This window comes from Typha angustifolia, chromosome 9, assembly GCF_048772165.1.
Source record: "Typha angustifolia cultivar Huaian chromosome 9, ASM4877216v1, whole genome shotgun sequence".
Lineage (NCBI taxonomy): Eukaryota > Viridiplantae > Streptophyta > Magnoliopsida > Poales > Typhaceae > Typha > Typha angustifolia.
In genome coordinates, this window is record NC_133247.1 from 1,150,350 (window position 1) to 1,164,582 (window position 14,233).

At 38.2% G+C, this 14,233-nt stretch overlaps 2 protein-coding genes across 3 annotated transcripts; both read right to left on the reverse strand.

Annotated features, from left to right (window-relative positions):
* Positions 1-515: 515 nt before the first annotated feature.
* On the reverse strand, positions 516-8,333 carry LOC140766666 (protein ARABIDILLO 1-like). Its single transcript, XM_073106186.1, has 12 exons — positions 6,539-8,333; positions 6,270-6,428; positions 6,113-6,193; positions 5,877-6,008; positions 5,118-5,245; positions 4,627-4,714; positions 4,454-4,548; positions 3,805-3,868; positions 3,454-3,629; positions 2,543-2,764; positions 1,789-1,873; positions 516-1,160 (listed from the first exon to the last, which is right to left on the reverse strand). Exons 1-12 carry the CDS (start codon positions 7,865-7,867, stop codon positions 984-986), a joined length of 2,736 nt encoding a protein of 911 aa, XP_072962287.1. The 5' UTR covers positions 7,868-8,333; the 3' UTR covers positions 516-983.
* A 652-nt stretch (positions 8,334-8,985) lies between these two features.
* Positions 8,986-13,175, reverse strand: LOC140767905 (uncharacterized). 2 transcript variants are annotated; one of them, XM_073107990.1, is made up of 7 exons: positions 13,050-13,175; positions 12,799-12,952; positions 11,533-12,021; positions 11,026-11,247; positions 10,854-10,938; positions 10,090-10,200; positions 8,986-9,551 (listed from the first exon to the last, which is right to left on the reverse strand). In XM_073107990.1, the coding sequence occupies exons 2-7, from the start codon at positions 12,913-12,915 to the stop codon at positions 9,178-9,180; spliced, it is 1,398 nt and encodes a 465-aa protein (XP_072964091.1). In that variant the 5' UTR covers positions 12,916-12,952; positions 13,050-13,175; the 3' UTR covers positions 8,986-9,177. The 2 variants fall into 2 exon arrangements, with proteins under 2 accessions (XP_072964091.1, XP_072964090.1); XM_073107989.1 differs by lacking the exon at positions 13,050-13,175 and having other exon boundaries at positions 12,799-13,040.
* Between the last annotated feature and the right edge of the window lie 1,058 nt (positions 13,176-14,233).

Sequence of the window (14,233 nt, forward strand, 5' to 3'; positions counted from 1 at the left end):
TGAAACTGATAGTAGGATCTACACATGACTAATATTACCCTACAGAAGTCTCTATCCATTTTTTTTTCTCCATTAAATTTTGCAGCCTTAAATTATTGGTAGTGTGGTCATTCAGGCATTTTCTTTCTTTTGAGCTTGTGAAAAATATAAGGGTTTTTAAGCCATATTTCATTAAAATAATCAATCTATATGTCAAGTTTGTATTCACATCAGTGTGAAAAATCAAAAATCCAATCTGTATAAATATTCATTTGAGATTCAATCCGTAACTTATTTATATCCATATTTATTTAGTTAGAATATAATTAAATTTTTTTTATACGTCTAATATTTATATTCAAATTAAAAGTATAAATCATAATATGGGTTTTAGCATCATCCAATCTGTTTTCACGCTTCAGTTCCTTTTAGTCTTTTCTTCTTTCATGCACACTTGCCTGAAACAAAGAAAAACAATCGCAAGAGAAGTTGGCAAGCCAATCAAACTAACTATTACAAAAAGAACACGAAATATTTACAGTTAAGATTTGTGAATAGAGCACGCAACCAATAAATCAAAGACTGTATAGTTATCATAGTCTAACAAACAAATTGTCATGAATTTCAGATACAAGTTTAAATTTTATATATGCTTCTTTTTTTTTAACAACAAGCACCTTCTTCTACATCTCATATAAATTAGAAAAGAAAAATTAGATCCACACCCTATATATAATAGACAAGTCAAATCAACTCAACAAGTGCCTAATAGACATGGAACAGGAGAGCTCCTATCTAATCCTTTTTATCTCCAGGGCCTACTTCTTGGAATGTCGACTGGTTATATAAATGTGAGACCAGCAAGCTTCAACAGCCAAGAATTTCTGCATTTTATAGAGCAGGATACAACTTCATGCATCATTTCTGGCTGGCGCAAGGAAAGAAGTAAGCATTCTGAAGTGTGACGCAAGTGTGAAAAGGAAAATGTTATGGCCCTCCAAGATTTATATTGGAGCTTCTAGCTGGTGGTGTTCAAGATTCCTGAGTACTATCTTTGCAAAGATTTTGGCTTCAATAGGAGCTGTTGCAGCTGCAGCAGCTGCACGAAGGACACGTGCAGCGCCAGCTTTCTGCAAGAGGCCTGCATGGTGCGTTGCATGCCTACCTCCAGGAATGGTGAACTGCAGCCATTAGACAAATATTTAATAGGAGCACCAGTGCAATCCTAAGATGAAACAACTAGAGGTAGACCTCACTGAGCATGCCCAGCAATTTAAATATGAACTTCCAGGAAAAAGGAAAAAGATGAGTTCAAGAGTTTAGAGACTGAAAAGACAACTGAACCAGTAAATCTTATATCCAGGACTATCTTAACAGCAGCAACAAAGAGTATTACATAGTTTACCTGCACCAGTAACTTGGAATTCAGATCTTTTAAAGAGAGCTACATCTTAAATAAGCACAGAATACTTGACCATGTTTGAGCAGAGGTAAAGCAAAGTTTAACTGATTCTGATATTCTAAAATACATAAATCTGACGGCATATATAACAGGATGGACAACTAAGTTCAATATCTAAAATTGCGAGAACAATATCACTAAATGAGAGATTCAAAATTCCCACTAAAGAAAGCTAAGCACAGGAGAAACAAGTATCCACAGGATCAGAAATTTAAGGTTCAATAGAACCATAGCGTCTCATCTATATATGATTAATTAAATGGAATTTTCTAATCTGCTAAAACTATCAAAAACACAAGATGCTACAAACTTCAAGGAATAAGGAATATATATAGGAAATTGCCTACCTGAAGAAGAGCAAATGCTGCACAAGCACGAAGAATTGATGAAGGGTTCCGAATCATGGCAACAAATCTCCCAATCTCAGCACTACTGAAAATAGGTTCAAATAGATTTTCAATATTTGATGTATGTTTTTCATTTTTATTTATCTTTTCTAAGCATAGTTGCTGAATGAAAAAAGAAAGTAAATCATATGACAATTAGCACTATAAAGCAAATGCACTGTGGATAAATTGTACCACCTTAACGAGAGACTAAGTTCATAGTTGCGCAAGGCAGAGCACATAATAAGCAAGTGGTTAATCATTAGACGTCTAAGAAAAAGGAGAAAAAGGCACAGTAGCATTACGACGTCTAATTTTCACAATACTGACTACTGATTTTATGAACCATTGGTAAATCCAAAAAGGGATTCCCTGTTTCCTGTCAAAGTCAAATATATAGGTAGAAAGCTTTCTGCCAGGGAGCCTTGTCTTGTCAAAAATCTGTTCAGTTCTGGCTTACTGGCTATAGGAATCCTTCTTATAATTCAGCTTCCTTGCCACAGGCATGTTCCTCTACTTATCTAGTACCTGGCATATAATTTTTCACCTACTTCCACATAAAGTCCTCTATCCAATCCTCTCGCTCTTGTATATATATTAATAATAAGAGTTTGAACATTAGTAAGTCAGTCAGCAAATGTTGACCCATCAGTATTTGAACTGGATGCCACTAACTTATAAACACTTAAAAAACTTCGGTAAATTAATATGAAACCTGCATCTCAGATGCCCTGCTTCTTGTATGAATACTGCTTCAGCAACTTGTGACAAAGCTGCCGGAGCTGAGGATGCAGCAGCCGTAGAGAAGACTTGTGGATTAGAAAATGTCATCACAAAAGCTTCTATATGCTTCAATGCCATCCTTCTAGCCCCGTCAAAGTTAACACTCTTCGAAGAACCCTCAGAAGATGACCCGACCAATGCCACCTCATCCATTCTGTGAACACAAAAGTAAAGTTAACTAATTAGATTCACTAATCAATGCCAGATGATAAGCAGGACCATGTAATCTTATATAGCATGATAACCAACAAAATCAAGATAGTGACTAGCAGCTCCTGACAGCACTACGGTAGTAATTCCACAGAAAATATGTTCAGTACCACCACAGAATTCAGCAACTGCTTATATAGTATAAGCAAGATTCGATCGAAATTATTAACCCACCAACCACTCTAATAGCTTAAGCTATTAAAGAACGGTGATTTTTTATGTTTTATATTCTAACACTCTCTCATTTTTCGATTTAAGACATTTTGATAGGCCCAAAAATTAGACTTGACTTAAAGGGATGGAGGTTTTATATTTTTACAAGATAGATGGATCTGGCATGATTTGAACATAAAACCTCTATGTTCTTATATCATATTAACTCACTAACTACTCAAAACTTTAAGCTGTTAGAGAAAGTTAGTTTTCTAGTTTATATTCTAATAGAAATGAATACATGAAGTATCAATCAACTTTCATCATAATCATACATTTACAATCTCATCATCAAAATAGAGCGAATTGTATCATTTATGGAATGCAGATTGCGGTAAAATAGACATCCACAATTAGTCAACAACCATTAAGTGCAGGAAAATAATTTCAACGATGACAGAAATCTGTGTGGCATTTTACCTTCCATCAAACATGTAAGCAAGGGCCAATGCAGCCATAAAGCGAGCCATTTTAGATCCAGACGATGAACAAAGGTGCACAAGAATAGGAACTCCTCCTTCTTCAACAATACGAAGAGCATTACCCGAATAAAATGCAAGATTCCAAAGTGCCCCAGCAGCTGTTTCATGAACATCCTATAGAAGACCAAAATAGTAACTTGTCAAGTTTCCAGCATTATGTGGAAACTAAAGCTCATCCAAGTGATCAAGGGTAACATGTTTATTGTATGAGATAGTCAGAATTAAAGTATCTCTGAGGCAAGAAAGTGTTTTGAGAAAATGCAATGGGTAACAGAATACTAAGACTTACTTCAGCCTCAGATCGTGCCAATGCAAGTAGAGGTGCAATACCACCTTCTCGTCCAATTGCAATGCTAAATGCCAGAAAATACAGCAGTTAGTGATAATACCTTTCAAAAAAAGAAAAAAAAAAGAAAATGCAGTTAATGAACAAAAGCAGAGGTTCAACTTGACGCGGTGAACTAAGCCATAAATCCTTTTGCCTAATGTCTAGTTGCGTAGGATAATTCTTAAAGTTAATTACTCTGTCCAGGACTCAAGCTTGCTTGGATTGCTTGGAATTCTTCAAGTCAAGATTGCTAGGACTTTGTCATAAATATGATTCAATAATGCTGTGAACTTTCAGTTCTTGGAACTAGGTAGAGTAAAATTGAGATTTTATCAATCTATCTTCTACATTGTTCTAACCTTTTTATACATTATTCATCATTTATCTTCTTTTTTCTTTCCTTTTCACTAATGTTTAGCATTTGTTACTGCTTTATGAAGTTGGAAATAATTGTTATTCAAATTTAAATTATATCTTCAGGATTACACCCTATCAGCAATAAAGAAATCAGGTAACAGAACAGAGAAGTGATTGTAGCCTCTAATCTAATAGGTTCCATCAAGTTCTTTCACAAATAGCAATGTGGCCGTCCATATTGAAATTACTATACCTATTAGCTTCTGACACTGACAATCCCCACAAAGCACCTGCCGCTCTCTCCTGAAGGCCTTCAGAGGAATTTGAACATTCTTGTGCAAGTGCAACCTAAATAAGGAAATCGAGATTAGCTTAACTTGTAATATGAACAAATTTTCTAGATAGAAGTAGATGAGAATTAGATACCAAGGCTTCAACACCAGCAGCAGCGGCAATTGCTTCACGGTTCCTATCATCAAAAGATAAGTTCCACAGTGCACCAGCAGCTTCTTGCCTGGTTATATTGCACGAAATAGCACGAAAGATTTACTTAGTTATACAAATCTAGTCAGGAATAAGTTACATTCTATTTTTCACACAGATTTTGCAACTAGAAATATAGAAGTAAGGTACATCTATGAACTACGTTAGAATAAGTCAAGCTACAGGAGAGATAGTAGAATAATGAGGAATTCAAAGTTTAGAACATGGTTCTTCAAAGAATAAAAAAATATCAGAAAATCTCAAGTTGATAAAAAAATTGCTTAAGCTATTTGACATTAAGAATAAAGAAGGAAAGACAGTTCCTATCTACCTGCAATATGGTACAAAATTCAGTATACAAATTTCAAAAAGATGGTCAATTTATAGTATGCATGTATTATCTGATAAAATATATATTCTAGAAGAATGATTACCTTACACCTTCATTTTGAGAACAAGTCAGTTGGACCAATGCCTCGAGTGCACCTGCCTCCTGGCCAACAGCAGCGTTATTACCGTTGTTGTCTCCATGTGCTGCTAAATTGGCTAATGCTCGAGCAGCCTGGGGATTACAACAGAAAGTAAGAATGTAAGACAGAAACAACAAAATAATCTTTAAAATTAAAATAGCTCGAGAGCATTTTAACTGCAATGCCAAACAAAATGATCATTGAAGTGGATAGCTAATAAACCAATATTCAGAATATAAAAAAAAAATACACAGTTTAAAAAATAACTTCATTGCCAGCAAGATTCATGGCAATTCGCTTGCTGCAAGCCTGATAGCTTGATCATGATAGTTTTGAAGCTAAGTTAGCTAACAATTGTGCCTATGTTTGTCAAGATAACAATTGTGCTTATGTTTGTTATAATATATCAATGGTACAAGAAAAACGAAAATGTATGACACAATATCTGATAATACCTGATAGCTAAATGTTGCACACTGGTGCAATGAGACTGAGCTTACACTTAGGGAAATGAGCTATAGTTCTGTTGGAAATGAAAATTGTTACACTGATCTAGCAGGCATATGACAAAGGTATACTGAGAATGGTAACACATGCTTGGTGTAATATAAGTTTTTTGAGTGTCAGTATGAGATCATAAGAAACATCTGGGAAATATTTGATCTACCATAATGACAGAAACGAATCACAAGCACGATCTTATGAAGATAAGACAAGTGAGACCTGTTCCAGGACGCCATCAGTTTTGCATGATCGAGCAAGCATTACCAAAGCATGGACACCACCAGCCATTGCAACCTCTAAGCTACATTTGTCATCAGCAGCCAAATTTGCAAGTGCCCCAGCAGCTCGTTCCTGTTAAAGAATGCAACAACATCAGGAAGACCATCAGCAAGTTATAGTACATTTCAGGCTAGAGAAAGAATGATGAACTTCTAAAGTTTCAATATGGAACATACAAGAACCCCATCGACTCCAGCTCGCCATTTGAAAATGAGATCCACTAGAGCTTTCACTCCACCAGTCTCAGCAATAGCCGCCTGAGAAAGCACCCACTCAATCATTACCACAGGCACTGTGAGTTATCATTAGTATAACATTCTACAAATGAAAAACCTTGTGTTCTTCTCCCACAGAAAGGTTCCATAGCCCTCCAGCAGCCTCTTCAGCAACCAACCTGTTCATGGACCTGGCCAGGTTGGTGAGTATTGTAATACCTCCTTCATCAGCAACTGCTTTTGCAACTTTTGCATTCACAGACAAGTTCGCAATGGCCTAAATTTCAAAGGACCTTTATAAGCATCTATTATAATGTTACCAAAGAAGAAATCAAAGAAGAAACAAAAAAAAAAACTCCGCTGAACTTGGTACTAGAAGAGCCCAACCTTTGCAGCTTCAGACTGTGCACTCTCCCTGCAAGACCTTGCAAGCTCCAAAAGCAAAGGTATCCCACCATTCCTCATCACAACTTCTGACCTTGCTGGATCCACATTCGCATTCTCATCGTCGACGACCACGAATGTAGCAAGTGCAGTAGCTGCCCTCTCCTGCACATCTTCCTGTGAGCTCTTCACCAAGCTGAGCAACAGAGCTGCTCCCTGCCTCAACCAAAAGTCATCCATGCCAGGTGGGTTAGTCTCCGCCATTCGCAGTAGTGACTGCGAAAGAATCCACTCAAGCCAGGTCATCATAACATTCAGGTTCTTGTCCTTGTTTTTCCTACTGAATTCATCAAAAACAGCCTGTTTGTCCACTGGCGATCCAGTAAACAATGATGCAACCCCTTTAGATATATCGGTGAAAACTGTAAGCAGCAGCTTTTCCTTAGAGTTTCTAAATGCCATGGGATTGTGAACCTCCTCCTCCTCGAGTGACATGCAGCTAACAGCGCAGATCACCTTCAAGCTCTTTGACTGTGATATAAACCTCGAGACAGCGCTAGGAGATACATCAGTCCTTGAAACATCCAGCCCAACTAAATTCGGCAGCTTACTCCAGTTGAGAGACGCTGTAGCCCACTTCACATTTCGAGAGCCCGCTACCGACAAGAGCCGGAGCGACTCCACCTTCCCAAGCGCACCCTCATCGATGCTTCCGCAATCCAAGAAAGCCACTTCCTCTAACCGTGGGCAGTGCCTTGCAAGTGACCCAATGGCTTCCCCGTCAATCTCACGCACTCCAGATAGCCGCAGCCGCTGCAGCCAGGTGCAGCACATGGCGACATGGCGGACGGCATCACTGGAGATCCTTTCACATGGATCAGGTCCTATCTGCAGGCTCTCTAGGGCCTCATGACGTGCAGCGATTACACCCAGCATCGCATCAGTGATACCGCGGCAGTACTCACCAGTAATTTCCTTAAGCTCCCGTGCCCGGAGGTTGATAACAGCGGCGGCCGAATCCGAACCCCGAAACCTCAGGCTACGGAGGTGCGCGCACCGCGGGGCAAGGACGGCTGCCGTGTCGGCGTCGCATCTGTGTGCGCGAAGGTCGAGGGAGGTCCACAAGCACGGGGAGGAGCCGAGGAGACGCCACGTCCGGCACGTAGAGCCGAGGCTGGCTCGGTCACGGTAGTTGAGGTAGGAGAAGAGCTGGACGACGGTGTCGTCCGGGAGAGTGGTCCAATCCACGTCGTTCTCCGACGAGACACTGGAAAGGATGGCCTTCTCCTTGTTCTTGGATTGCACCGTGCGCCGCCTCACCCGCCGGCTCATCTCGGCAAAACCCTAACCCGGGGAATCTCCCCCCACGAAACCACCGAAGAGCTCGAAGAGCCTACAAATTACGGAGCTTAGGGGCTTCTACAAACCATCGGAAGCCCGGATCTTTGCAATAATGGGGTCATTCTATGGTCCAATCTAGTCCTCTTCTAGGGTTTCTTCCCTCCTGGATTTGGGGATAACAGATGGGTCTTAGTGTACACCTGGAGGAGCTATTCTTGAGCTGAGAGATTGGATTGGAGCTCGATTTGTTCGTAATACCGGTCTTATACAAGAAGGGGGAAGACAAGGAGGAAGCGAGGGTTAGGGTGGAAGACGTGATTGGCAGTAATTAGACATGAAGCTGCCGCTTGGATCTCTTCCTCCTAAGTTCAAATCCTACTCCTGGTAGAGGAGGAGGAAGAGGAGGAGGAGGAGGAGGAGAGGAGACGATGAGTAGAAAATATCTTAGGAATGGGAGAGGAAGGTTGGGTTCTTATATTAAAAGGAAATGTTTTTGTTGCTTGTGAACAGTGCTAATATAAGAATATGTCTGGATTTATTGCAATTTTTAGGCCTAATTATATTGCATTGGAAAAGAAAATTATTTGGAATTATTGCTCTAGGTTTGCTGTCCTACATGTTTGGTATCCTCTCAAATTACATGATTAGCAACAAACATTGGTCCTTTAATAATTTTTTTTTTTGGTATTTATTAGTGATGCTTTTGCCATCATATAACTCACTAGGTTTTATATTTTTATTTTATTTCTTGAGAAAAATAGCTCACATGTATTTTGGAGTGTTAAGATGGTAAGTTATGTCATTATGCTTGCAAAATTTATTATGTTGCAAGAATGATTTGCATACCTGTATAAAATCAAAGGGTCTTTTTGCATATTTGCCTTCCAAAATTCAGATCTCATAATTAATTATGCCTACATTAATTACTTTTCTGGTGCGAAATTAATGCATAATAGAAAAGATGAGTTTCAATTAATTAATAACCCTTAAATCTACCACCCCCATCAGGCACCAAGCAAGAGGATCTCTGGTTATGTAAGACAGTTCACCTCAAAGCAAGTAAGAGCATTGTAATTCTGGTCCCCAGATGGTAAAACCACAATGTGCGAAACCAATACTGCAAACTATTGCCAAATCTGTCAAGGTATAGTACAAGGTTTGTGAAGGACATGTATTCTTCTTATAAATCTGAAAGAACTTAAGAAGAGTTGAACATTATAATACAATAACTTGCTGATGTTAACATCATTGTAAAGTCCCACAAAATGGGCACATGAAAGCCAAAAGAACAGAAAAAGACCTCATTCGTCATCTGAGCTATCCTCACCCGAGTCTGGAAGCGTGGACACCACTGCAGCACAGCAGAAGGATTCGCGATCCTTCAGGAGGAGGCAACTTCCATCAGAATTCCATTTCAGGTCACAGATAACAAATTTTGGCAATGGAATGTTGACACAGCATGCTCCAGAGGGACTCCACATATACAAATGGGAACTCCCTGTACACAAGACAACGCGGGGGCAAGTTGGGTCCCAGGTAGCAGCACGGATTGGCTCTTTATGCACCAAAACTGCGGCAAGTTCCAAGCGGCAGATATCCCATATCCAAAGGGTAGTTGGCATGTTATCATTACGAGTGAAGAGATATTGACTATCATTGCTCCATGACAGAAGACCTGCAAAATGTACTATGTCAACTAGGGGTCTTCAAGAACTTTTGAGCAAGGAGACATAAGCGATCAGTGCTCCATAATTATACAGAACTGCATGATGTAGCATAGTGAATTTTAGATGATCACAGAAACCCTTTACTCACACTGAAGTTGGATATCAAGACCAGGGAACTGATAAAATTCTTTCAAATAAGAAAACTACACCTTCCAACTTGCCTTAAGGAGCGCTAATTATAGTTGAACTTTTATATACAGCAAGCATTTCAATGGACAACTTAAGTGTAATTCCATTTAGTTATAGTACATAGCTTCTTGTATTAACATTGTCCATATACTACAAAATTTTGGGACATACACATTACAGTGCCGGTTTGGTTGATCAGTAGGTTACTATAATTTTCCATATAAAGATGATAGCTAAATTACAGCATATTATAGATTTTAAACAGCAATTTCAACATAATATTGCTCAGGCTACCTATAAGTTCCTGCAAACAGTTAAAAGTATACTGCAGCAGAGATTTTAAGTTGAGAAGCTAACCGACTCCTTGTTTGGGGTTTGGCTTGTCTATTGTTGGCTTTTGCATTGGCAAGCTGATTGGAAGATCCACCACTTTGTATTTAGTTCTCGAGTTCCCTTCTGCAGCACTTTCTGAGAACAAAGCTAAAAATCAGTTACATATGCCAAGTCCACATTCCTAGAGACCTAGAAAGATAATATGAAAAAATTATCTTACAATATCCTTACATAACAGAAAATACATCTTTAAGATCATCACAATACTTCCACTTCTATGACTACAAATTAACTGGTAGTTATATTACATCACAAATTCCCATCCCAATAGAGGTATCAAAGAGCAACTACGATCTATTTAAACATCATATTGGTAGTGATCCTCTGGAGATAATAAAGAACAGTATAGAGAATGAATCTGGATATGCTCTACACATACAACACAAGATAAGCTGACACCATGAATCTCGAAGAAAATATGTACTCAAGAGAAATGATAAAGAAAAAATATATTCTCAAATTAAGTTCTCTCATATACTATATTATGCTGACTGCATTAGCAATAAATCTGTTTTCCCCAATAATACTTGAGCAGTTGAGCTTTTGCTCTGAGGTGGTAATATTGAACAAATCTTTTCCAAGAAGCATGCTGCCAATAGAGAAACTAACAGAGATAATGGGTTTAGAGATATGATGCCCTGTTGTGGCAGTTTCAAATTGGCACGACATACTTTCATCTTTGCACAATGACCAATTATAACTTCTGCACCTCAATGCTCACTACTCACCAGGACAATTGTCTTGAATGTTACTGGGGAAGTCCCCATTCAGACATAATTCTGACATATCAAGTTGCAAAGGCTCCTCCACTTCCTATAACATCCAAGATAAATACATTTGTCTAGCATACACAATGAGAAATCCAACTAAAGAAGAAAGAAATTCAGAAGGTACATTTACCTTGAAAACTGCAGCACTGCATGGAGCACGAATAGTTGCTACATGCATAAATTCAGCAAAGGTTTTCCATGTCAGGTGGTTTAATGTACGTACTGCCTGATCATAACTACCAACTGCAAGAAATTGGCCGCAGGGGGACCAGGAAACACTTTTCACACCTAAGCCACTTTCATATGCTTGATACTTGTATAGGCATCTCCCATCTGGGGAATAAACCAGAACCTGTAATATGTACGAATTATCTCCAAAAGTTCAATCATAATTTCTAAGTTGGGAGATGATCTTAGAGCAAGTGCATATATATATATATGTGTGGGGGGGGGGGGGGGGGGGGGGGGGGGTGTCTCATTCTTTGTGTGCATATGGACAAATAATATTCTCAGGATAGATAGTAAATCCATTATTAAAAATAAATTTCTCAGCCTAGATAACTTCAATAGAAACATCTACTGCTCCCAATAGAATGGAATTACATCGAAAGACTTCTGATAATCAGAGAATCAGTACCTTGTATTCAAGAAGCGAATCCCAGACAACAATGGCACTATCATCTGGAGACCACTCAACTCCTGCTAAATCTATTGTATCAACAGCAAAAGCACCCATGATCTCCCATGAGTGACATGATAGCAAATTTACATAATCCTTGCAATCACGCCTGGTGCAGATTGCTGCAAACTTTCCATCTTGGGTAAAAGAAACACCCCTTGAAGCATGCTTTGGCGATTGGACATGTACACATGCTGTGTTTACAAGAGACCAAACAGTCAGACGTAGCTGAAACTCTGATGTGGTAAGTATATGACGGCTGTCAGGGCTCCACCTAGCATAGGCAATTCCAGCTGGACCTTCATCTATTTTACAAGTCCACTCGGGCTGGCTCAATGACCAGGCCTGTACCATTGGTCTCTTGTAAAGACCACAAAGTATGTATTCTGAATCAGGGGCCCACTCAACGAAGTTTATCTTGTCGACGCATGAATATAATTGTACTACCTGGATAAAGTAGGAAAACACAAATTAATGTCTAAGTGAGGGGAATGAACCACCAGCAGGCTTATATTTATAATCTGGCCAACATATTTTGGCCTAGAGAGAATTAAAGAGCAGCTTTCTTTAATTCGGATTGTTTGTCGACATGTATAAACTTGTCCTGCTTTAATGCTAGGCTGAAATTGTCACGAACATAGTTGCTATTTGTTCTCTCTTTTGCTGACGCTCATAATTCCACTTAACATTCTCAACTAGACTGTTTCTCATCTTCCATAATATAAGTGTACTTTCCTACCATAACTTTTTCAACCTGAACTTTCATGACAGTGCGAAAACTGCCAATTATATCCATAAAGTTCTACCTTCTTTAGGTTTATATAACAGAATATTTGATCTAGCTTTTAGAGAGGTAGTTTATAGAAAGAAACAAGTGTACTTACTTGATAAAGGAAGCATATAGAAGACTGTAGGTCATTGTGTTATCTATGGTCATATAACTTAATTGATCGCTTAAACCTGCTATTTATGAACTGCAAAAGAGTAAATTCTATTTAGATGCACATTATGGAAACTCCTGGGCCAAAATGATTTCCATACTTTACTGAGTCGAGTGGATTCATAAGCCCGAGCTTGATATCTACGATGATTCCAAGATTCGCATCCGACATAGTCATCTCGGAATGCTCGGATGATTTTGCTTAATCGCTTCGGATCGGAGACACCTAGATCTACTTGAACAGTTGAAAACCTAGGAAACGATGAGAGATCGGGTTTACCAACCTTGAGAGAGACGACGTCGCGGATTACGAGGCGGTAATCAACGGCGACGGCGAGGTATCGGGAGTTGGGCGAGAAGCAGCAGGGGCCCGACTGCTTGTACGCCTCCGTGAACTCCATCTACTTGATCCGATGCCGGAAGCGATCCAAAGAAACCCTAACAACGAGAATCGCTATCGAAACCTAATTTGAAGCAGAGAGAGAGAGAGAGAGAGAGAGAGAGAGAGAGAGAGAGTGAGAGGGAATGGTGGTACTTTTCGAACGGGAGGGAGAGGCGAAGCCGGCAGTGGTGGGTTAGTACAGTCAGTCTCGGAATTCGTGCACAGGTGCATTCAAACTTCGTGCTGGTGGTGAAATCGAGCCCATAAGCTTGAAGACCAGGGTCCAGGGCTGGATAAGCACCAGTTTGGGCCACACCTTCCGGTGCATAAGGCTGTGTTTTATTTGAGATAAGTTTAAAACTCAATTAGCTAGTCTCATTTTTAGATAGACTAAGAAAATATAGTGTGCGATTATTTAGTACCTTATATTTGGCTAAGAATAAAAGTAAAAAAATATTGATTTAAAAAGAAAATAAATGATACATACGACCAAAATACCATTTAACTTTAATAATAAATTTTTAATTTTTAATTAATTAAAAGTTTTTTCACTGATTTGTTGGTTTGCATGCAGCATGTCAGACTATGTACTTTATAAAAAGAATGCTTCTATTTATACTTTGTCTTACTGTAGTTAGTTCTATTTTTTTAAGTTGAATATAAAGTATGTATTTAAGGTCTATCTCTCATTTTTAATTAAAATTAATTATTCTTATTATATATATATATATACTGTACAGTACTGATGCTAAGTTGATATCATAAAAAAAAAACATACTGAAATGAATTCCTACCTATTGCTAAACAACAAGAGGTTTGATAGAATTTATATCAAATTACATTATTTTTCCTGAATTCATTTCCAAATAAATTTAATTAATTTCTTTACCAAATGAAATCAATTGAAATCCATTCGAATTTAGTTTCATATATATGATAAACCTTGGTTACAATATAGAAATAATTGAGCACAATGGCAGGAGATATTAAACCACTGTACGAAGGAATTTTGACTAATATATTTATATCATAAGATTCTCTGTTATGAACACGAGAATTAAATTCTTAGCATGGAAAGGTTAGGTTGTATGTTTATTATGTTTTACACTTTGTTTTTTGGTTTTTTTTTTCGTCTCTATGTTTTTAATGGATTATAAAAAATTTAACTGAACCAATCTTATATGTATAATGTATAAGCACTTCTTCTGTACCATAAAGTTAATTATTTATCAATCGATTTGATGAAGATCTAATGGTTAAGATTTTTAAGAATATAATAAAAGAATTAGAAAGTTAGTCACACGTAATTAAATCTTCTTAACTAATATACTTTTTTT